Raw genomic sequence first — 22,783 nt, 5'->3', positions numbered from 1 at the left:
TAGGACCCAGAGAAAGCAACGTGAAACTCCGCCTTATGTCGGTGCTTAAACTTTATTATTTACAAGTTAAATTACACAGCAGCTTTACAAAGCATGATGGGAAGGAGAATGGAGGGTGGCGGCTGGCTCTGGACATTCTCATCCACCTCCACCTCCTTTTGTGCGTAGCAGTCTTCAGTGCAGCCTTCACCCAAGCCTGGATCAGGCCTTGGAGCACAGGTCTAAGCTGGGCTCTGGTTCCGACAGCCCCAGGGCCACCAGGGCTCCCACCAGCAGCTTTTTCACAGGCGTTGACGGTGAGTGTGAAGGCATCAGCTGCAGAGACAGGTTAATGGAGGCTGGGGAGGAACACAGACAACGTTCTACCCTTCACCCCTCCCAACCCAGGCCCAACACTCACCTTGTCCAGGTGATGGCGACAGATGAGGCCACTGGAATTCAGGTAGAAAGTGGAAAAGGCATCAAAGGTCCTGGAAAAGGGAGAGGCGAGGCATTCTGAGGGAGGTAAGCTGTCCAGAATCAAGTATTTGCTAAAACGAGTTCCTGAAGTCTGCCACGTGTTAGGCTTCATTTGAGACAGGATCTCAGTATGTAGCCCAGGCTAACTTCCCACTCTCAGCCTCAACACCAGGACCATCGTGGTCACACCACTGTACTCAACACTAGGACCATCAGGTCACACTGCTGGACGCAGCCGCCAGGAACTTAAAACTCCTAATGCTCAGGTTGTATTAAGAACAACAAAACTAGCCGGGCGGTGGTGGCGCACGCCTTTAATCCTAGCACTTGGGAGGCAGAGACAGGCGGATTTCTGAGTTCAAGGCCAGCCTGGTCTACAGAGTGAGTTCCAGGACAGCCAGGACTACACAGAGAAATCCTGTCTCAGAAAAAAAAAGAAAAAAAAAAAAAAAAAAAGAACAACGAAACCAGAGTGTCATTTGTACAGAAGGCCTCAAATTTGTTGAACCACAACCTGTTTTACTACTGTGGGTGGGTAAGTGCATGTGCCACAACAGCAGACAATGAACAGTCCTCTCCTCCATCACATGGGTCCCAGGCTGTCGTGCTTGGAGACAAGTGCTTTTACTTACCCAGTGAGCCATCTCACCAGCCTAGACGTCAGTCACTCAAATGCTTAAGTACAATGTTAGAGGCTTGAGCCTAATAATTTTGAGGATGTACTAGCCACGTACTTAACCTAAAGTACTTAACCACACACTTTACTTAGAGTTAAGTTCAGGACATATTTTGTTTCTGAGGTGGTTTCACGTAGCTCAGGCTAGCCTTTAGCTCCTGATCCTCCAGGATGTTATTTGTTCAGTAACTAAGTACTTACCACTTGTCAGGTCCAAGTAACATAAGAAGAAACTTAAAGTCAGGGATGATTTCTTAAGAGACACAAAACTCCACTAATTTTATGAAAAGCAGGCTGGGCCACTGAGATGGCTGTGTACAGGTAGGTGCAGGCAAGCCTGAGGACCTGAGTTCAACTCCCAGGACGTACATGGTGGAGGAGAGAACCCATTCTCACAGGCTATCTTCTGAACACTCATTTACTTGCTGTAATGTGCACTAAACACATGCACATACATTTTTTAAAAAACTATTAAAAGAATAGACTAAAAATCTCTACCCTCAGGAAGTCTACAGGCAAATCAGGATAAGTTAAAATCTGCTGGGAAACAAGCAGTATTAGGGAAGCCACTGTAGTTCAGGCCCCTTCCCTCTTACCGGTAAAGATCCTCTTTATCACGCCTGTAGAAACGCAGGAAGAGCATATGTATGGGCAGACCTATGAGACGCCAGCGGGCTTGTAGGGTCCAGTTCTCAGGGTGTCGGGTCAGCTGTAAAATCTCCAACTGAAACTGTGCAAAATAGTTCCAAGCCAGGAAGCGGCAAAAGGTCAGGGACATAACGTAAAATGTCCGTCCCCTGTGAGAATCAAAGGGACAGGAATGTCAGGACTACAAAACCGCTTCTGCCAAGGTGCGGGGGAACAGTCTCAGGAAGCAGCTAGAACCTTCTTTGGGACAAGGCCCAAGTATTTATTTAGCATGGGTCCTCTTCTCCCTCCCTCGCCCCAACTCTCACTTGGTACGAATGTTCAGGATCTCATTGATGAATTCCACATCCATTGAATAGATGGTGTAGTCATGGGAGCGAAGGAAGAGGGTGGGGAGCTAGGTGGAAGAAGATGGCATCAACTCAGTGGGAGAGAAAAGACCCGGTTTGAGACTGTATGTAACTTATTTACTTTTGAGACAGGGTGTGTAGCCCAATCTGGTCTTGAACTTGGAATCCTCTTCCCTCACCCTCCTGAGTGTCACCAGTTTGGCTCCTTAGTCATCTATTTTTAGGGTCTTCTAACTTCCACTCGTCCTCCGTCCCCACCCCACCCCCTGCACTAAGTGAAATGTCATTTCCAGTTTAACCGTCCTTAATTCTAACAGGGACACCCTTTTCCCAGGAAGGTATTTCACGGCACAGTTCTATGCCTGCCTCATGTTACCAGGACAAATTAACTGACTAGTCTCCGTATTTTCCTGCTGCAGATGGGCTGCTTACCTCCTGTCTTAATCTCTCCTGCATGACAGCCAGGTGTTCCTCCATGCTCTGATCTCCTGACGGAGTGCTGGGGGAAGGATGGGGAGTTCCAGGGGCTTGGAAAGGTATCACAGCCCCAGGACAGGGGCAAGGAGGTCCCTCAAAAAGGCTCCTAAGCCCATCCAGGCAACCACTGTGTAGCTCCGGTCCTGGTCCCTCCTCCCTCTTTCTCAGAGGAAGAACCGTACTCAAGTTGAGAGCCTGGACCTGTGAGAGAGGTGGTGGGAGAGTCTGGGGAAGAGGGTGGGTAGGAGGATGTGTGGGTGGTAGTGACCAGTGAAGAGGAAAAGATGGAGAAGTCGATGGAGTGGAGTGGGGCCCGAGGGGTGGGAATGGTAGAGGCCGAGGAGAGAGCTGGTCCTAGGGAAAAGAGAACAGAAAGAAAAAAAAAATCAGACATCTAAGCATGGTGGTACTAAGGGCTGAGAGAGGGCTGCCGATAGGTTCCAGGCCAGCCAGGGCTACACAGACCTAGTTTTAAAAACAAAAACAAACAAAATCAGCTAATGCTCCTTCATCCCAGCCGGCCTATTAAGAAGCTTCAAATCCTACCTGCTCCTACCTGCAGAAGAGAATTTACCGGAGGAAAGAGAGATGGACTCATCTCCACCTTCAATGAAGACGTTAGGAAAGGGCGACAGGGGACGACTGCACAACTGCCGCCTTTCCCAGCTTTAGAAAAAGCAGCTTTCCACTTACGATCCCATCCTTATTCCCATCCTTATTCCGGGACAGTTTTGCATCTCTGATACCAAGAATTCTAAGAATGTCTTTCATGAACAAATGAAGGACTAGTCTATTACTCCAAGGGAGAAATGATGTGATCTACATGTAACACGTGTCCATGTTCTGCAGGGCAAAGAACATCCAGATGAAGGTGTGAATAATTTTAAGTTGACTCTATTGGAACCTCTGGCACTTTCCCTGCACCTCAGTTTCCTCCTGTAAGTAGAGGAGAGGCCTATATACAGGATGATGCATGTAAATTAAACTTCGTCACCCATAAAGTAGCACATAAACAGAAGGTACTATCATTATATACTACATATATATTATCATTTTCGGCACCATTAAATGACAATCGGGCCGACTGCTGAAGGGTGAACTTCTCGGGCACTAACATTGCTACTGCAAGGATGGCAGGTCACCCGAGGTCAAGCCTGCTTCCAAGTCCCTCGGAGTCCGGGAACCCCAGGGGGCAGGGGTACCACGGGGCCTGGCCGAGCCCTCCGGGAGCCTTCCCCGCCGGGGGCGTGGCCGTGCGCCCGCCGTACCCCGGAGCCCGACCCGGTGCAGCTGCCAGGCTTGCGGGCAGGACCGCTGTGCAGGTGCAGCGCAGGCCCGCAGTTCCGGCCTCTCTGCCCTGCCCTTCAAGTCACCTCCAGGCACAGGTAACGAACGGCAGGGACCGGGGCGCGGAGCCGCGCCTCACCCGGGACGCCGTCTCCCGCACCTCACGGGGGCCGCGGACGCGCGCCCCGCACGCATGCAGCGCCCGGGTGGGAAGGGGCGGCGGGGGCCTCTGCGCCTGCGCGGCCCGGCGCCCCGCCCCTCGCCCGGCTCCGAGGAGGGTCGCCCCCCGCCCCCCGCCGCCTCACCTGGGGTCGCACCTGGTAGGCGCGGAGGCAGGGCCCGAGGCGCCGGGCGGCCCCCGGGCTCGGACGGTACATGGTGTTCCGGGGGTGAGAGGGCGCCTCCCGTGTCCCGTCTCCTCGCCCGACAGCGCGCCCCGGAGCCGGCTTCGTGAAGGGGAAAGGAGGGAGGGGGCCGGGGCTGAGGGAGGGAAACGGAGACACCGTGCGCCTGCGCACAACGGGCCCGCAGCAATCCAGGCGCCGCTACGCGGGAGTGCGCCTGCGCCTGGCCGGCGGGGCGCTCCCAGGGCGCCTGCGCAGCCTCCTGTCAGGCCTAGCAAAATGAGGGGAGGTAGGGCCAGATGTGGTTTAATGAGAATGAGGGGCACGTGAATTTAAGTAATGACAAGTCACTTTTCGTCAGCAGCTATAGTGAAAACAAATAAATACTTTTATTGTTCTGGTTAAAAATAAGATACAAAGGATCTGAATTGAAGCTGACAGGCCTGTTGAATGAATGAGTGAATGAATGAATGCATCCATTATGAGGGCCAAGCTTTGGCTGTGGTCACCAAGGCCTGGTGCTGCGGCGTTCCTGCATGTTTCGAATGACCCTGGCGTTCATTATGTTCCCACCCACCGACCAAGACTGGGCCGGTGGAGCCTGGGCCCTTGGAGCAACCGTATGCATAGGTTCTTCCCCAGACCCATCCTGTAACAAGACCTGATCCTCACTGGCCGACCTGGTGGGCAGGGAGACGAAGCGTGTGTTAGAGCGCTAACGGGAATGACGGTTAGAGAGTCTTCAAGGTTTGGGTGCCAGGATTAATGTACAAAACACCTGTTGGGTTATGAGGCTAGGACAGTTAACGCTGTGTCCAAACTTCAGTACTCAGGGCATGGCAGAGGGAAGCACCAGAGTTCAACCCACAAGAAAGAAGCCTTATACGATGTTAGGTAGAAAGATGTGTGGGGAAAAACTGGTATCCAGTTCACACAGACTTAGGAGGAAGCATCTGAGAGTCATGTTAGGCAGTGTCAGAAGGTGCTGGCAGCTGTTAAGGGGGAGGTGTAGACCTCACCTATCCTCTGCTTCCTGTTCCCCCTGCTTCCGTTCTTGGTTGCCTGTGGAAATACCAGGCATCTAGGGAGTCTGTAGTAGTGTGTGTGTGACCTACTTGATTGGAGAATAAGAAAAAGTGGCTACTTACCTGTACCCAGGAGTGAGGTATTGAATCCCCCATGGCGGCTGTAGTGGCAGCTTTGGGCTACCAGCCCCCAGGGAGGCCCCCTGTAGAAGAAATGGGAGATGGAGGGGAAGAGGCTCAGGATGGCAGGTGGTATGGAGGGGTCAGAGGAGAAAGGAGGAATAGCACAGGAACAAAGACCAAGGGCAGCTACCACCCCAAAGCGTTGTCTAAGATTTCTCCTAGCAAAGGTAGGGGAAGGCTTATTTTATACTTCAAGATTTTCTATACCATCCTGCTCTGTGCTCCATTCTAATTGGGCTGGTGTGTGGTGTGATCCAATTATGTCACACAAACACTCAGGCATGCAGAAAGGGGCTTGCTGAGCCACGGTGCCCTCATGTTTGAATTCCCTTAATATGATTCTTTTAAATATAAGAAATCTCAGGCCACACTACTAAGGAAGAAAGGGTAGTCTTTAGAGATGATTGGCCCTGTTGGACTATTATTATTATTATTGGCAGGCTTTCACTCTGTAGCCTTGGCTGGACTGCAACTTGCTATGTAGGCTGGCTTCAAACTCTTACCAGGATCTGCCTACCTCTGCCTCCCAAGGGCTGGGATTAAAGGCATGTGCTACCGTGCCCAGTAAGTACCCTGTGAGAATTCTTGATGTAGGCAGGACTTGTCTTGAGAGCACTGTGGGGTTTGTGGTGCAGACAGGAGGTCAGAGAGTAGGAGAGGGATCCAGAAACAGTCCTGAGACTAGTGAACCCAAGCTCCCAGCAAATCCACACCTTATCAAGGTCGGCCAGGGAAGGAGATAGATGTTACTGGGGGTCGGGGACCTAAGTTTCCCAAGTTAGTAGCGAGGTCTACATGGAGTTACTGCAATTCTGGAATAGAACCAGCAGGAAGTATGGGGAAAGGCAGAGACTCAGAAGGGGGTCTGGGGCTTTGAGCTCTGCCGCAGATCTCAGAACTGAAGATTAAGAGGGATAGAGAGTGCTGAGACCCCAGGAAGAGCGTGAAGCACAGACGAAGCGGAAACCTTAAGATGTTTTTCGCTGAAAATGTCAATTTAGAAAACACAGAAGAACCCACACTTTATTGAGACAACACTGAGAGGGAAAAGGAATTAGGTAAGGAGTAAGGGAGGAGGGAGGTCCTGCTCCCAAGGACTTCAGGGACACAGTGAGGCACCTGATCTAACACATTTAGAGGGCGGGGGTTAGGGGTGGGGAAGAAGGGTCCTTCTATACCTGGGCATGGAGTAGGGAAGGAGACTCTTGCTATGAAGGAAAAAGAAGGCGGGGCAGCACAAGGGTGAGCCCCATCTCATCCCGGACAATCTCACAAGTGTATTTACTAGGGAGGTCAGGGGGGATTCCAGGATCTAAGGGTCCAGGCTTATCTTCAGAGACACAACTAAGTGGTCCTGGAGTGTTTTCCGAGATCTACTGCCAAGAGACAGACTCAGCTTATCTGAAGAAAGTGATGGAATCTGTGCATCTCCTGAAGAGACCCCGCAGAGCAACAGCAGTCTGACATATCTACATAACACTTGGAAAGTAAGAGTTTGGCAATATTGGGAGGACCCTGTTGGGAACCGCACCCTGGTCCTACCAGCATGAAATGCTCTGAAGCAGCTTGCTCGCCGGCTGGAGTTATCAGACTAAAAGGGCGGGTTTGTTTGGCAGGAGGACGCAGGATTAGAGCTACTAGTGGACACTGTGGAAGGAATTAATCCATTGGCAAGATACTCCTTAAAAGTTTCCCTGGCAGAGGAGGTCCGTGGACCTCTGGTGGTCTGGAGTCTGACCATAAGCAAGCAGAGTGTGCTTCTCTAGGGAGTCAGTAGGAGCCATTTAGCCCAAGAGATCTGGGAACACAACAGCCTGTCTGTGGGAGAGTATTCATAGCACAGGTTGGGAGTACAGGGGTATCTTCTGTGGTAAGAAAAGCTACAAAGTATTAGGCTATTTAGAACCCTGGCAACCCAGTTGTTCAAGAAAGAGGAAGAAAGAATCTTGATGGAAGAGTGGGTTGCAGGTTGTAGGAGGGAGTGTGTCTGCCCTCCCAGGTTCCCTGTCAGTACCGGCTCTCATCAGATCGGGGAAGGGAGCTGTAGAGGGGTGTTATGGACAGGAGAAGGGGAGAGGGAAGGTAGGGGAGAGAGAAAAACAGAAGTCAGAGGTGAAGAGGAAGCTAAGAGGAGAAATAAAGGAGGCACCCACTCCCTGCCTACCTGGAAGGGCCTTGGAACCCACTGGCTTCCAATCTGTGAGATACATGCCTATCCCCAGACACCTGCCTATCCCCAGCAGATGTTAACCAAGCTTCCCCTAGTCTTGAAAGGCTCAAGGCCCCCACCAATGGATCTCTAAGTCTTCCTACTCTTTCAATGACACTCAAAATATCACTCTGGTCCATGGCTCCATATAAAGGTCCTCCCCCGCCCCCCGCCCAGGTCCTTCCAGATCAGTGCTGCAGAAATTTAAGCTTTGGTAAAGATTTCATGGTTTCACGTTTGTGGGAGATTCGCCTTATTCTTCACCACTGCTAACTTCTCCACATCCAGAGGCGCCCAAACGTGTAGACCTTTATTACCTGGTGCGTCTGCGCTGGGCTGGGCTGCCTCCAGGGTCCGTGGCCAGCAGAAGGCGTGCAGTGGGGTGTGGGGGACAGAGACGCAGAGAGCGAAGCAGCTCCTGCTCTGGCACAAAGGGCCGAAGGGGACCCCGATCCGGCGAGTTGCCCAGGCTGCTAGAACGTGGGGGTGGGTGGGCTGGAGGTGTGGCACGCCGAGGGGCCCTGTTCAGGGGCCAAGGAGGCTCCACAGCCTCCTTCAGGACTAGGGAAAGGAGGAACAAAGAGGGTGTGAGAGAGAACGGGAAAAGAGAGTCACAATAATAAAGACTAGGCAGAAACCAACTGTAGACTTTCGTTACTGTCCCTTGGTTGTTACCTTCCCTTAACCCCTCTCCCTGGGTCCTTATGCCCAGCTACCCTCCCCCGACCACCCTGCCCCCAGCCACCCTCAAGTCCCTTACATTCTCTGTCACTGGAGGAGTATGGCTTAATGTCTCCCTCTGCTCTTTTTGGTGGCAGCTTCCGTGCTGGAGCTGGTGGTAGTGGGGACACAAGAACGTTTTTAGGAGATGCACTGTCCATCCCTCCTCCCTGCCACTTTCCCACAATCCCAAGCTTCTGCTCCCTGACACCACAGCTCCTCCTGGGAATGCCAGTACAGAAGCCGTGCTGTGGCAAAGCCAGCACACCAAGGGGAGTTTGGGGAGAATGTTGGAGCACTTTTGGGGAGAGCCAGAAGGAGTAGGCCAAACACACGCGTTTCAGGAGAAAGATCCAGGGGAGATTGGGGCCTGGGAGATGCAGGAAAGGATGGCCAAGGGGAGGTGAGCTCTTACTGTCCATGGGTGTTGTCAGGCCCCCCTGGGGTTCTGGGGCAGTGGAATAGTCCCAGCTGGGCCAGTGAGGACCCTGGGTCCCTCTAGATGAGATGGACAAAGCCCTTGGTTAATTGGGAATTGTTTAGGGGAGGGGAGAGGAGCTACAGAACCTCTCCTTCCTGTATAAAAAGATATGGAAATTCTAAGTTTTAATTAGGTTTTAAAATACTAATAGAAATGAGGAAGTTCAAAGTGATGACACATGCCTTTAGTCTCTGCACTGGAAAGGTGGGGACAGGCTGGATCAACATAGTTCAAGGACAGAGTTACATAGTGAGACCTTGTCTCAAAAGAACAAGGAGCCAGCCATAGTAGCACAGGCCTTTAATCCCAGCACTTGAGAGGAAGAGGCAGGCGGACCTCTTTAAGTTCAAGGGCACCCTGGCGTCCATGCCAGATGGTGGCACGACCTCACTGCCTGCTGGACTGTAGCCTCAGAACTGCGGTAACCGTCACGGGTCATAGACATGGTGGGCCCCTGGGAGCCTCTGCTGATGCCACTGAAGAGCCATGAGTTGTTCTCTGGGCAACTGCCACTACTTTTCTTGGCCAACAGGTAGGTAACCAGCCACAAAGCTAACCATTCTATACCAGCGAGCACCACACAGCTGGTAAAGGCTATGCCTCTCTCCCTGAGAACATACTGGGGAGGGAAGGGAGCTTGGCAGCCTGTGAGGTTTTCTTTTCTTTTCTTCTCTTCTCTCCTCTCCTCTTCTCTCTCTCTCTCTCTTTCTCTCTCTCTTTCTCTGGTTTTTCAAGATTGGAATTCATTCTGTAGATCAGGCTGGCCTCAAAATCAGACATTCTCCTGTCTCAAGTACTGGATACCACACCTGGCCAGCCTGTGAGTTTAAATCAAAATGGGTTTGATTATTCTTGAAAAAAAAATTCTTTTAAGGCAAGATCCCATATGTAGCCTTGGCTGGCGTAATGCTTGCTGTGCAGACTAGGCTGGCTTCAAACTCATAGAGCTCCACCTACCTTGGCTTCTTGAGTGCTGCAATCAACGGCATGTGTCACCGTGCCACGTAAAAATGTTATACATTTTGAGCATTCTCTTTTAAGACAAGTATACAGACTGGACTATTCACATTGCTATCCCATGAATAGAAATGAAAGGACCTCTGGGCTCGCTTGCCTGTCCCTCCCTGGATGACAGAGCCTGAGGAATTCACAACAATTTGACTGTGGCCTGTTCTGAGGGAGCTGACCTAGCGCAGAGGCTCTGCTGACATCAGTGGCCAGTCAGGCTCTCGAGGGCTTGCTTATGAGAACCGCTGTAGACAACAGGGCTGGGTGTCCTCTGGAGCAGGGCGGTGTGGTTAGAGCGTGGGCTTCAGCATTAGCAGAAGCTGAGTTCTTCCCAAGTATAAAATGCTCCCAGCAGGGCCAGGGCAACCAGAGCACTGGTGCATGGATGGGTAGCTTTAGGGTGTTCTGAATTGCCAGCAGGTAGCACTGTCCACCCCAGAACCTCCTGAGGAACTAGGCCTCACTGCCCTTCAATTCCACCCAGTCCTTGCAGGCTTTACCAGCGGGTATGGGGTCGGCCACGGCAGCACGAGAGTGTCGAGTTGCCCTCAGAGAGGGAGTGGGGGGCCCTGTGAGGAAGGAAGAGGTGGTGGCCCTCAGTGGGGGCCTGTGGAACCAAGAGCCCACCTCTTTCCTTTCCCTTTCCATAACTACTAGGCCGACACAAGGTAAGGAAACTTACGGTGCTGATGGGCAAAGAAGCCTTCGAAGATCACAAAGTTGTTCACCTGGAAGAAGCAGCAGACAAAGCCCACTGTCCATTCAGTCTTAGCACACAGTGGGAACAGAACCCGTGCCAGAAAGCCCATAGGCGTGGGTGTCGGTGTGGCTCAGTTGGTAGAATGCTGCCTACCACACATGAAGCGCTGGGTTCAAGCCTCAGCACCACATACATTGGGTACAGTGGCATATGACTGAAATCCTAACACAAGGAGGGGAAAGGGAAGAGGACCAGGAGTTCAAGGTCACCCCAGCTACACAGAGAGCCAGAGGCCAGCCTGGGCTACATGAGACCCTGCCCCAAGATCAAAACACTGGAGGCTGGAGAGATGGTTCAGTGGTTAAGAACCCTTGCTTCTCTTGCAGAAGGCTCTGGTTTAACTCCAAATACCTATAAGATGGCTCATGGCCATCTGTTAACTCCAGTCTCAAAGGATCCAACACCCTTTTCTGACCTCACAGATACCTAGGCATACCCGTAGTGCACATATGTTCATGCAGGCAAAATATTTATACACATAAGATCATAAAATAAATCTAGCCAGGTGGTGGTGGGTGTGAAATGTGTGTGTGTGTAATATATATATATATATATTACACACACATACATATATATATATACACACATTTATTTGTTTTTTTACAACTGGATATCTCTGTGGTTCTGGCTGTAGACCAGGCTGGCCTTGAACTTACATCAGAGATCTGCTTGCCTCTGCCTCTCTAGTGCTGAGACTAAAGGCATATACCACACTACCTCTTTATAAAAAGTATAGAGAAAAGCAAACAGAGCCCACAATGGAAAGAACAAAAGCCAGACTGTTCCTGGGGACATCGCTCAAAACCCCTGACCCTAATAAGCTGGTCTTAAAGTTCACGTGGAGTTATAGAAACAAAGACAGGCTGTGGTGACTCATGCCGAGGAGGCCTGGTGGTCTGCACATCATTTCCAGGTCAGCCAGGCCTACACAGTGATATACTGTCACACACACACACACACACACACACACACACACACACACACACAGGCACACTCATGTATGTATAAACAAAGAGTGTGTAACTTATAAAAAGAAATAAAAATAACAGCTAGGCATGATAATCTCAGCAGTCAGGAGTCTGGGGCAGTTGGGTTACTGTGAATCTGAGGCCATCCCAGGTTACAACTGGGAGTCTCAGGTCAGCTGGGCTGAAGAATGAGATCCTCTCTAAAAACAAACAAAAATCCCCTAAGACTGTCTGTGGTGGAGCAGAGATGGGTGGATCTCTGTGTTTTAGGCCAGATAGCACTACACAATGAAAGTCTCTCACAACAAAGCTGCCCTAGGTGGTGCTCGCTTTCAGTCCCAGTACCCTGAGCAAAGGCAGGCAGATCTCTGAGAGTCTGAAGCCAGCTGATCTACTTAGTGAGTTTCAGGACAGCCAGAGCTAGAGTGAGACTGTGCCTCAAAAAGCAAGCGAACAAGCAAACCCCCCTCCCCCAATGGCAGGATGAATGCTTCTAGAATATGTAACAGGTAACGAGAAAAAAAGATTTAGTTGCAAAAATAAATCACTCCGGACATTATGACCTAATCTTAGTTCTTGGGAGGCTGAGGCAGGAGGATTATCCGTTTGAGGAGGGCAGGGTTAGGTACATAGCAAACGTCTTTCAAACACAGAACAGCTGGGCATCAAGGCATACCTGTGACCCCATTATTCAGGAGGTGGAGATGGAGCGTCACTATGTGTTCAAGGCCAGCCTGAGCTATACAGTGAGATTCTGTTTCAAAAACCCACCGTGGGGGCTGGAGAGATGGCTCAGTGGTTAAGAGCACGGTTCTTCCAGAGGTCCTGAGTTCAATTCCCAGCAACCACATGGTGACTCATAACTATATGATGTGATCTGATGCCCTCTTCTGGCATGTAGGTGTACAGTACATGCAGATAGAGTACTCATACATAAAATAAATAAATCCTAAAAAACAAAAACCACCACCACCATCAACAAAACCCACAGTGGAGCCCTGGAGACAGGTACATATAAAGCTAAAAGGACTCAGTAGGTCTTACATCTACATCTGTGCCTATCTATATTGCCTGTGTACATGTAACAATAATAAACAAACAATAGTTTGGGAGAGGGGGACAAGGGAGGGATTTAAGGGGGAGAGAGAGGGACAGGAGTGCTGTCAATACAGAGCTCACGTATAAAGTCCTCATAAAAAAATATAGCTGAGGTGGTGGTGCATCCCTTCAATCCTAGCACTCTAGAGGTAGAAGTAGGTGGATCTCTGTGCGTTCAAGGCCAACCTGATCTACAAGGTGAGTTCTGGGACAGCTGGGGTAACCAGTGAGACTTTATTTGAAAAAAAAAAAAAAACAAACAAACAAAAACCAGAGGCTGGAGAGATGGCGTAGAAGCTTAGAGCACTTGGTTGCTCTTGAAGACGAAGATCCAGTCCCCAGCACCCACTTGGTGGCTCATAAAAATCTGTAACTCCAGTTCCAATGTTCTGACACCCCCTTCTGACCTGTGTGCACAGGCATGAATATGGTTCACAGATATACAAGTGAGCAAAGCATTCACCCACGTAAAATGAGGTAAGTCTAAGACAACATCAAAACAAACCAAGGTAGGACTAGACAGATGTCTCCAGGGTTAGTACTTGCTGACTGTCATGGTTTGAATATGCTTGGCCCAGGGAGTGGCACTACTTAGAGGTGTGGCCTTCTGCGGGTGTAGGCTTTAAGACCTCATCCTGGCTGCCTGGAAGTCAGTATTCTGTTAGCAGCCTTCAGATGAAGATGTAGAACTCTAAAGTCCTCCTGCACCATGCCTGCCTGGATGCTGCTATGTTCCTGCTTTGATGATAATGGATTGAACCTCTGATCCCGTAAGCCAACCCCAATTAAATGTTGTCCTTTATAAGACTTGCCTTGGTCACGGTGTCTGTTCACAGCAGTAAAACCCTAAATAACCCTTACTTCAGCTCTCAGAACCCATATGGTAGAAGGACCAAACTGATTCTCATGTGTCTTTCACCTCCACGAATGAACTGGAATGCACTCAGTAAGTAAACAAATGTAAGATTTTTTTTTAAGAGAGGCTGGGAGAAAAGTGGCAGAATACACACGCATCGTGCCCCATGCCCTAGCTCTGATCCCTGGTACCACAAAGAGATCGATCAATCTGATAGGAATGATTGCTGAGATGAGGGAGCCTCTAACCTGTGGGACTGTGGTCTCCAGGTTGTAGTGCTTGTTCAGGAATTTGAGCAGCTTTGGTGACGGTCGATCGATGGCCAGTTGGTGTGGTTCCACTCGCTCTTTCTGCAGGAAAACCGAAAACTTAGGGGCAGGCGGTAATGGGAGAAGCATGCTAACAGGACACTGGGCACCTGGCAAGGGAACCAACTTTGGGCCATAGAGCAGGACCTCTTAGAGCTTTGGGGTGAAGAGCCTTTTAGATCTGTTTTGAGTAGCTGGTAAAGATTGTTCGGTACCTGTAACATATACTGAAAAAGTTCTCGCCCGTGGCCATGCCGTTGCACTGACTCGTGGATGTAAAAGTCCAGAATACAAAGCGGTTCTACCTCATTGTGAGCCTCACGGTCATCCTATGAGGTCAAGAACAACACGTACCTTGTTAGGAGGCATAAATCTTCGTTTTCTCACACCCCCACTCCCATTTCTTCTCTGGCACCAAAGTTTACAAATGTCTAGTTTGCAATAACACTCACCAGTACAAAGAGCTTCTTGTATCCAACTTTGAGGAAACCAATGATGGCTCCTTTCCCTGCCCTGTGGGATGGGGAAAAAAATGAACCAGGCAGGAGCAACTGTCAGGGAGAGAAAGGACAACTAAGGATGAGTTGGAGTCACATGGAAGAATAACGGTAAGACTCACGGTCGGGCTGAGGTGTCCTTTAGTATATAAATAACGTGGCGATTGCTCTGCATCCTCATTGCGCTGGTGATGGGTGCAGGGAGGTGCTGCGCCTGCAGAGATGAAGACATACTTTGTATGGCTCCTTATCTGCCACCCGTTTCCCTTTCCGCCTCCTAGAGGTGCCCCGTACCTTGGCAGAAGCCTTGCCCAGCTCATCTACAATAGTCATGATTTGCTGCTGCAGATCCACACTACAGAGAGAGGGGCCGGTCAGACACTCGCTGGGTTACAGCATCCCGGAAGTCATTCCTGGCAGCTTGCTTGGCTCCCACCCAGGCTCCTCCACGGGGTCTCTGACTTTGCTTGGAACTCTTCCTCACCTCCCACCTCACCCCTCCAGATCCCAAACTTTGGTTTCACAGCCCCCATGTTAAGGTTACTGTGAGGCAGTAGGAAAGGGAGGGTCGACTATAGCCTCTTGTTGAGGCCACATTAGGCCAAAAGATTACAGATGTAGGCCGATTAACCCAGCTAGATCCAGGGTCAAAGGTCACCAAAAACCATGTAAGACCGCAGAAAAAAAAATGGCCAGTAGTCAGTGAGAAGGGGGCGTGGTTCCTGGATCAGGTTTGGAGAGGAACCGGGACAGAAGGGCCATGGGTTGGGTTTGAAATGTCACCGGGCCGGCGTTGTGGTTCCGGGTCGGCGGGCCGGAGGCTTCAGGTGCTGGTCCAGCACGGTGATCCGCTCCGGGAACAGCGCATCCACATCGAACGGGAACTCCATGGCCCATTGTGCGGGATCCGACACGCCCCACAAAACGTCACTTCCGCTACCAGGGCCGGTAAACCTTTATTTCCAAGACCCGCCCCGAGGGTCCGCCCCGCCCCCACCGTGGAGTCCAGTGCCGCGGAAACCCCATTTTTCTTGCTAAGCCAGCTGTTCTCTAGCAACAGGACTTCTTTTGTAGGTCTGTGCCCCTGTGGTGCCATGGCAACCAAGATCCCGCCCTCACAGTGAACAGCTGAGGGAACCTCCAGAAGAGCCTGTCACACACCCTTTCCTAGGTGGAGCTGCCGCATTAGCAGGTAGACCACACTCCCACCCCACAGCTGCACCCCATCTCATAGACTTCATACCCATCTTTTAAACAGCCCACAGGAAGTCAGGAACGGGTGAGGAGACAAGCTTTATTGGATAGAAGCTGGGCCAGTGGGTTTAAATCAGGGACACACTATCACGCGCACACACAGGTCTCCAGTTCATATGTAAGCCCTCGCCAGAGTTATCCATATACATCTAGATTCTCCTCAACTTCAAATGTGCTTGTCCTCCTCACAACAGTCATTTCCTTTGAGGGTCTGCCACTGACACAAAACAGAACCTTTTCGAGAACACTCGCCACCGTACAGCCCTAGACAGCACTCCTTCAGTCTGACTTCCCCAGGTCGTGAGTTCTAAGCAGTCTGGGAGCTGGTCTGCTCAGTGGAGGCTTCTGCTGGTGGTGTAGTGGGCATCTCAGGCATTGACTCAGGTGGTGGGCCACTTTCTTCTAGGAGATTTCCTTGATAGAGTCGGCGAAGACGAGACAGTTCTCTCTCCGGTGGCTGTTGCCAGCTGTACCACGGGTACCAAGGTTCACCTGATAACAATGTGGGGGCTGGTGGAGTCACACTGACAGCTCCATGCACAGTGCGAAAGTCAGCATCTCGGGGCTCAACCTGGGGAACGTAGTAACTGAGAAGACCTAAGGGGTTAAAGGGAATAATGTTGGATGAGGAAGGTCAGGTCAGACTCAGAGACAAGAAAAAGGCACTACAAATGGAGGGACCGATTAGGGACCACCAAGCACATTTCGGCAGCTCATACACTGCACACAGCCCACCAAGGGGACAAAGAACCGGCAGGACTCGGCGTGGGTTCTCCCTTCACTCATCTCTAAGGCGCTGTGTAAGCCAAGTCAGAAGGCTACAGAGGGCAGAACACACAAGACTGTCAAGATTCAGGAGAGAGTAGACTGAAGAAAGAAATGTCTCTTCCTCGTGTTTCTTGAAAGATCATCTCCAGCCGGGCAGTGGTGGCACACGCCTTTAATCCCAGCACTTGGGAGGCAGAAGCAGGCGGATTTCTGAGTTCGAGAGTTCGAGGCTAGCCTGGTCTACAGAGTGAGTTCCAGGACAGCCAGGGCTACACAGAGAAACCCTGTCTCGAAAAAACCAAAAAGAAAAAAAAAAAAAAGAAAAAAGAAAGATCATCTCCATGCATACTTCTAATAGCCTGGAATTTGCAGTTGTTACTTTAGAGTCCAGAAACTCATCCAACTTGGAAAACAGTCTATGCGTATGCAGAGGACTTTCTCACAGACATGGTCCACGTGCTGCACCTTTCCGCCCGGGTCCCTTTGCTACATCTCAGAAAACCTTGCCCCTTGCTCTCACTTACCACACTCCCTGGCTTTCTGGATGGCCTGGGTCAGCTTCTTGTGTTGCTTCATACAGACCCCTACAGAGAGAAAATGAACTTGGACGGCATCCCACAGAGCAGTAAGCTTTCTACACAGTGACAGCAGACTGTGGAGAACCTGGCTTTACCTAACGACCCATGCCCCTGACCCTTATTTGCCTGGATGTCTAGCCACAATGTCATTGAATGCTAGAGCCTACAGATGGGCCAGATGATGATTCGATGACACGTGTGGCTAAAGGCTGACTTGGAAAATCCACAGAGAAAGATCTTGTAAGAAGTGATTTCAAATTATGGAATGTGACAGAGTAGCAATAATTATTCCCGGCTCCACTGTGGAAGCTGACAACAAAAAACCTTTCTGACAAAAGGAACAGATCACAGGGCCATGGCCCTCACATAAAGAGTAAGTTCAGATTATCCTTGCTCTATAGGTCCTTTCTGTGTATAACATATGACCCCTGGCTCTGCTACTGCTGCTTGAAGCAGCTGTACCCCACATGAGAAACTGTCATGGCCACAGGCCACTGAGGGGAAGAAACAGAAAATCCTGAACTGTTAAACTTAGTTTTAAATTTGGGAAACTGAAGTGCCAGCAGCATTGAAAAGTTTAGAATGATAGGTGGAAAGCTTTACCAACAAGCAAGCTGTTTAATTTTTTTTTTTAAGTTGACCTGGAGTCTATGTAGCTTTTTCTGTCTTGGAACTCACTATGTGGACCAGGCTGACCTCAAACTCACAGTTTAAGGCATGGTTTACCTTTTAAAGCACATTTAGATAGCCCTTCCTCCTACAGGGAAGCTCTAAAACTTTAGTCTTTTTGTCTACAACATTTAACTGTTTTATGGTAATGAGTATCCTCATTAAACAAAAACTTCTGTCTGCTATTTACAGGAGCTATCAAACAAACATCTACCACCCAACACCATAACCAGGAGTGCTCCAAGGAAAAACTATAGAGGTAGTAACAGGAATGTCAAGCTAACCTGTGTACGGGGCGTGGAAGATGATACCTGTGTGGGCACACACAAACTGTTCCAAGAGCTTCACATTCTGCAGGAGAGGGATAAACAAATATGCAAGGGGGGTGGTCAAGAACTCTACAGGCTGATTGTGTACACCTTACACCGACAAAGCCCTTTGTGGTAACACACCCTGTAAGAACTTGATGAAAAGGGGAACACAGAAGAATGATGAGTTTAGAGCCAACCTCGGCTACATTTTGTTAGGTGTAATCCCAACATTTAGGAGGCAGAAGCAAAGTGGATTATCTTTGAGATCAAGGCCGGCAAAAGTGCTACCCCACGTGGAGAGGAGAAAAACCCAGCAAAAGAAACACCAAGAGCTAGAGAGTGGTGGTGCACACCTTTGATACCAGTGCTAGGGAGGCAGAGGCTAGTGGATCTAGGCTTTTTGAGTAGAGTGAATTCCAGAGAGAATCTTGTCTCAAAACCGCAACAACAACAGCAACAGCAACAACAACAACAACAAAAACAAAAACCCAAAAACAAAAAAAAAAACAAAACAAAATCAACAATACCCTCATAGCTGCTCTTTATTGCTCTACGTCTCTCTCACCAATTCATTTCATGTATACATCCTATACTCTGCCATGGAGTTATGGAGAAGCCATGTTCCTAATAGTCCACCTTTGGGCAAAAATTGGGGATGGGCAGCAAGATCTAGAAATTACCCAGAAATGACACCCATGTAATAAGTAATACAATAGACAATAATTTTACCGTAAGTAATGCAATAGACAAAAATTTTACCATACAATAATGGTAAAATACAGTACATAACTAAGAGCAATTCAACAGTTCTAATTATGTACAACCACCAGACATACCAATCACAGGAGGTGAGTGAGCAGAGAAGAAAGATACATCTGTGAGTTACAGAACTGGTTGTTACTTCTTCACCCACCTGCCCCGTGCACAGAGACTGGGAAGGCATGGTGGTCCTTCTATGATGTGATGAAGGGTGAGCGCCCTCGTTAGCATTCGGACACGCGGTATGCCCGCTTCCTTGATGCACAGCCACAGCTTTGGCTCCTCTGAGTGTCTTTATGATCTTTGTATTCACTTAGACGCCAGGCTCATCATTTTGAAGGCTTTGGGAGGTGGGGGGGGGGGACCTACTATACTGTGACTTCCTAGGGACGGGACCTGCTGTACTCTGTGACTTCCCTCTTATCTGTCCTCTAGCCCCAGGTCCCAGCATCTCACTGGACACTGGGAGGACAGGAAATACGGACAAGTAAGCAGGGCGGTACACACCTCAGCTCTCAGGACTGAGCCTGCCAAGACTGGACAGTGAGCTGAGGTCAGCGTGGGCTACATAAAACATCCTGTCTCACAAGAGGAAAATGGATGGAGGCTTCTGCCCACCCAGACACGACAGTATCATTTGCTAATGAATTAACAGATATATAGGGTCCCTTTCCTTGAACCCTTCCTGTCTTTGGAAGTTTTTCCTTAGTAAATCTAGTCTTAAAAAAAAAAAAATTTAACCTTTGACCAGGTGTGATCTCAGTTCAGCTGCATCCGAGTCTGAAGCTCCTTGGGCTACTTAGACTGTCGCGTCCTACCTTCTCAGTTGTCTATGAGCGTCATCCTCACAGACCTTTCTTTCCCTTCCTTCTGTAATACATAGTGCAGGTTTGTGGTAAGGCCTGGAACTTGGAACTTACACTTATGCTTCACCCGCGAAGTGTGCGATCACAGATGTTAACCAAGCCCGCTTTTAAATCTGTATTGTCTTTGTTTTTCAAGATGGGTTTCTCTCTGAAGAACCTGAAACTTGTTCTGTACACCAGGCGGAGTTTAAACTCAGAAATCTGCCTCCTTCCTGCTGGGATTAAAGGTGTGTGCCACCAAATCCAGCTCAAAAGGGGGTGTTTTCACAATGGCAATCCATTGAAAAACAGGACTGTGCCGGGCGGTGGTGGCGCACGCCTTTAATCCCAGCACTTGGGAGGCAGAGGCAGGCGGATTTCTGAGTTCAAGGCCAGCCTGGTCTACAGAGTGAGTTCCAGGACAGCCAGGGCTACACAGAGAAACCCTGTCTCGAAAAACCAAAAAAAAAGAAAAAGAAAAAGAAAAAGAAAAAGAGGACTGTATGGGTGCAGGAATATGGAAGACTGAGACACCTCTGACAATCTCTTTAGCACCATAAAGGGGGCCACAGATTCTAATTCTGGATAAAAGATTCTCCTTACCCTAAAGTCAACATGCAACTTGTGATCCCGGCAGATGGGGCAAGGATTTCCAGCAACTTTATTGTTACGCTGTAGGGGAAAAAAAAAAAGAGGATTTATGCTACCTTCCCTATGGCCTCCTCTTCACACGCCACCAAGATGAGAACCTTAGAAACTTACAATACATGTCTTTCGGGTCCGCTGTGGTGGCACGCCACCCTTGTGGTTGCGGCGGTAGTCTGCCCAAACAGGGCGAGAGCCATAACGGTTCTGGTATTCTGAAATAAAAACTAGATTTACTTATGCATTTTTTTTTTTTTTTTTTTGGTTTTTCGAGACAGGGTTTCTCTGTGTAGCCCTGGCTGTCCTGGAACTCACTCTGTAGACCAGGCTGGCCTCGAACTCAAAAATCCACCTGCCTCTGCCTCCCAAGTGCTGGGATTAAAGGCGTGTGCCACCACCGCCCAGCCTACTTATGTATTCTTGACTGGCAGGAATCTTCACTAGCCACTTACTTCAAAGTCTCCGTCTTCCCCTCCTTTCCCCCAATCTCAGGTACCTTTTTTTTTTTTTTTTTTGATTTTTCAAGACAGGGTTTCTCTGTGTAGCCCTGGCTGTCCTGGAACTCACTCTGGAGACCAGGCTGGCCTGGAACTCAGAAATCCGCCTGCCTCTGCCTCCCAAGTGCTGGGATTAAAGGCGTGCGCCACCACTGCCCAGCGAAAGAATTATTTGTTTTATGTATATGAGCACACTAAAGCTGTCTTCAGACACACCAGAAAGAGAGCATCAGATTCAGATTCCACTGCAGATGCTTGCTGGGAATTGAACTCAGAACCTTTGGGAGAGCAGTCAGTGCCGCTTAGCCACCTCTCCAGCCCCTTGGGTACCTTCTGAATCCAGGTATTTCCAAGGTTCATTTTCATAACGGGAAACGGGGAGTGAGGAGGGTGGGGCTTCTTCTTCAGGAGGTCCTCTGGTGCAGAGAGTCTGGAGGGGAACCTAAAAATGATGAGTTCCAAGAAAAGGCTGCAACTGTTTGGTTTATCACACTTTGGGAGAGCTGAAACATGTGCACAAAATATCAGTATAATTCAGCAAGAAGATATACAAAAGTAGCATTTCTGTTGGTGTTAAACTGAAAACCACTCTGCCAAGGCTCCCCAATTAGATCATGCAGGATAAGCCAACAAGGTAAAGGATGTTAATGGGATGTAACAATTTAAAAACCTTGGCACATACAAAGATCTAAGCTTGATAGGAATTGGTTGTTTCTGGTGGATAAAAAATATGGCCAAACTTTGGGATAACTTTCAGAAATAATAATTAATAATGGAGAGCAGGAGATGATTCATAAAGATGAGAAATATTCAAAGTCACCGCGTCGATCAGTTTCCTAAAATGCCGCAGGTCAACATTCCACAGGGCAAAACAAATTTGAGTGCTAACGCTAGCTTTAAAGCCACCAAGCCTGTTATTACTTCGGTGGTAACCCCTGTCACCACTCTGTAGTCCCATTTTAGGGAGTGGCGTCGGGACAAGCCTTCCTATTTCTCCCTGCCCTGCCCAAGAACCTCCAGGGTGGTGAGTACCTCAGGCTAAAGGGCAATCTCAAACCAGAGAGCAGAATTATCTCAAGCATGATCTGAGGATAAAATGATGTGTGAAGAGGTGGAGTAGGACTGGTGTATCTTGCTTTTAATTCCATAACCTGGGAGGTAGAGGTAGAAAGTTCAGGAGGCACCTATGAGATCAACCTGGGCTGTCTCCGGAACACCGCGGGGGACAAATCTTAAAGTAGGGTCCTCTGCTACAAAAACACTTTCCTGGCTACCATTTCGGGTACCAACGACCTAGTTATGAACTGTCCGTTTCCACAGGGGTAACCCCACCACCTAGTACTTTTGCCTAATGGTAGTCGCGGGTAAGACGATGACACGTAACCCTGGCTCAGTATTTAGAAATCGCGCGCCGTGGGGAACAGAGGGTGGTGCAGGACTAACACGTAAACATGGGGGAAGACCCGTGCCCCTTAACTCCTCGTAATGGAGGGAAGGTCGAAAGTACAGACACCGCGGGGCGGCAGGGAAAGCCCTCCAAGGTTTTACCTGAGCTACATAGGAACTTCGTAAGAGCGTAGGAAAGAGCCTTAGCAGCGTGTGCCGCAAGGAGGCGGCCATCTTGACGCACACCCGACGTACGGCCTGCGGGAAGACCGACTGCGCATGCTCGTGACACAGACTAGGGCGGGGCCAAGGGCATGCCCCGCAATGCGGAAGGCGGCTGTTCACGTGCCTTAGGACGGAAGCGTCAAAGGGCGGGGTCCGCGGAGAGACGCGAATTTAAACTGCGTCACAATCGAACTAGCCTTCAAAATTGCATTTCTCCGGGACCAGTCACGATGGCTCATAGACTCCATGGTTACTGTCTAAAAGTAAAGCAGTTTTGATTGCGATTTTGATCAGGGTGCTCCCAGTGCGCATGCGTCCGGTCGTTTCGACCAACCGAGGGTGAGACCCGTTTGCCGGGGCGGAAGTGGTGGAGGCAGAGGAAAGGGAGGTGCCGGGGACGGCGATCACGCGCTAGCGCAGAGGTGATCGGAAGGAGACAGAAGAAGGGGATCAAGGGAAGGGACTCGGGGAAGGTGGAGGAGGGACGTCCAA

The 22,783-nt window shown here is 49.7% G+C and overlaps 3 protein-coding genes across 9 annotated transcripts; all 3 read right to left on the bottom strand.

Moving 5' to 3' along the window:
• Positions 1–33: 33 nt before the first annotated feature.
• Positions 34–4,374, bottom strand: CUNH6orf136 (chromosome unknown C6orf136 homolog). 2 transcript variants are annotated; one of them, XM_028786411.1, is made up of 6 exons: positions 4,203–4,374; positions 2,566–2,964; positions 2,092–2,180; positions 1,732–1,932; positions 401–470; positions 34–315 (listed from the first exon to the last, which is right to left on the bottom strand). In XM_028786411.1, exons 1-6 carry the CDS (start codon positions 4,272–4,274, stop codon positions 202–204), a joined length of 945 nt encoding a protein of 314 aa, XP_028642244.1. In that variant the 5' UTR covers positions 4,275–4,374; the 3' UTR covers positions 34–201. The 2 variants fall into 2 exon arrangements, with proteins under 2 accessions (XP_028642244.1, XP_028642245.1); XM_028786412.1 differs by having other exon boundaries at positions 4,215–4,365.
• A 224-nt stretch (positions 4,375–4,598) lies between these two features.
• Atat1 (alpha tubulin acetyltransferase 1) lies at positions 4,599–15,282 on the bottom strand. Of its 4 annotated transcripts, XM_028786452.1 has the most exons (13): positions 15,138–15,282; positions 14,649–14,709; positions 14,477–14,568; positions 14,310–14,370; positions 14,073–14,186; positions 13,798–13,899; positions 10,550–10,595; positions 10,368–10,436; positions 8,419–8,490; positions 7,976–8,219; positions 5,390–5,469; positions 5,261–5,303; positions 4,599–4,921 (listed from the first exon to the last, which is right to left on the bottom strand). In XM_028786452.1, the coding sequence occupies exons 1-13, from the start codon at positions 15,242–15,244 to the stop codon at positions 4,747–4,749; spliced, it is 1,266 nt and encodes a 421-aa protein (XP_028642285.1). In that variant the 5' UTR covers positions 15,245–15,282; the 3' UTR covers positions 4,599–4,746. The 4 variants fall into 4 exon arrangements, with proteins under 4 accessions (XP_028642285.1, XP_028642286.1, XP_028642287.1 ...); XM_028786453.1 differs by lacking the exon at positions 10,368–10,436; XM_028786454.1 differs by lacking the exon at positions 5,261–5,303 and having other exon boundaries at positions 4,607–4,921.
• Positions 15,283–15,623: 341 nt separating this feature from the next.
• On the bottom strand, positions 15,624–22,373 carry Mrps18b (mitochondrial ribosomal protein S18B). Of its 3 annotated transcripts, none has more exons than XM_028786501.1 (7): positions 22,229–22,373; positions 21,011–21,122; positions 20,301–20,398; positions 20,142–20,210; positions 17,908–17,974; positions 16,901–16,960; positions 15,624–16,205 (listed from the first exon to the last, which is right to left on the bottom strand). In XM_028786501.1, exons 1-7 carry the CDS (start codon positions 22,298–22,300, stop codon positions 15,916–15,918), a joined length of 768 nt encoding a protein of 255 aa, XP_028642334.1. In that variant the 5' UTR covers positions 22,301–22,373; the 3' UTR covers positions 15,624–15,915. The 3 variants fall into 3 exon arrangements, with proteins under 3 accessions (XP_028642334.1, XP_028642332.1, XP_028642335.1); XM_028786499.1 differs by having other exon boundaries at positions 21,011–21,110; positions 22,229–22,334; XM_028786502.1 differs by lacking the exons at positions 16,901–16,960; positions 17,908–17,974 and having other exon boundaries at positions 16,009–16,205; positions 22,229–22,372.
• Positions 22,374–22,783: the final 410 nt, after the last annotated feature.

The sequence above is a fragment of the Grammomys surdaster genome, unplaced genomic scaffold (assembly GCF_004785775.1).
Source record: "Grammomys surdaster isolate TR1022 unplaced genomic scaffold, NIH_TR_1.0 125504, whole genome shotgun sequence".
Classification (NCBI taxonomy): domain Eukaryota; kingdom Metazoa; phylum Chordata; class Mammalia; order Rodentia; family Muridae; genus Grammomys; species Grammomys surdaster.
The sequence above is the reverse complement of the archived record's forward strand: the minus strand, read 5'-3'. Positions and strand labels throughout refer to the sequence as shown.

Bases quoted from the DNA above. Each gene is read 5' to 3' on its own strand.
- Atat1 (XM_028786452.1), bottom strand. From the start codon at position 15,244: ATGGAGTTCCCGTTCGATGTGGATGCGCTGTTCCCGGAGCGGATCACC. The intron at 14,371-14,476 runs GTGAGTCTTACC...CCCATCCCACAG, and splicing joins AAGGACACCTCAGCCCGACC to GGCAGGGAAAGGAGCCATCA. The intron at 8,491-10,367 runs GTAAAGCCTGCA...CACTACCACCAG, and splicing joins GGCCGACCCCATACCCGCTG to CTCCAGCACGGAAGCTGCCA.
- Mrps18b (XM_028786501.1), bottom strand. From the start codon at position 22,300: ATGGCCGCCTCCTTGCGGCACACGCTGCTAAGGCTCTTTCCTACGCTC. The intron at 20,211-20,300 runs GTAAGTTTCTAA...TTTCCCCTACAG, and splicing joins GGACCCGAAAGACATGTATT to CGTAACAATAAAGTTGCTGG. The intron at 16,961-17,907 runs GTTAGCTTGACA...TTCTCTCTGTAG, and splicing joins CTTCCACGCCCCGTACACAG to GGGTCTGTATGAAGCAACAC.
- CUNH6orf136 (XM_028786411.1), bottom strand. From the start codon at position 4,274: ATGTACCGTCCGAGCCCGGGGGCCGCCCGGCGCCTCGGGCCCTGCCTC. The intron at 471-1,731 runs GTAAGAGGGAAG...TCCCTTTTCCAG, and splicing joins GATAAAGAGGATCTTTACCG to GACCTTTGATGCCTTTTCCA. The intron at 316-400 runs GTGAGTGTTGGG...CTGTCTCTGCAG, and splicing joins GTCGCCATCACCTGGACAAG to CTGATGCCTTCACACTCACC.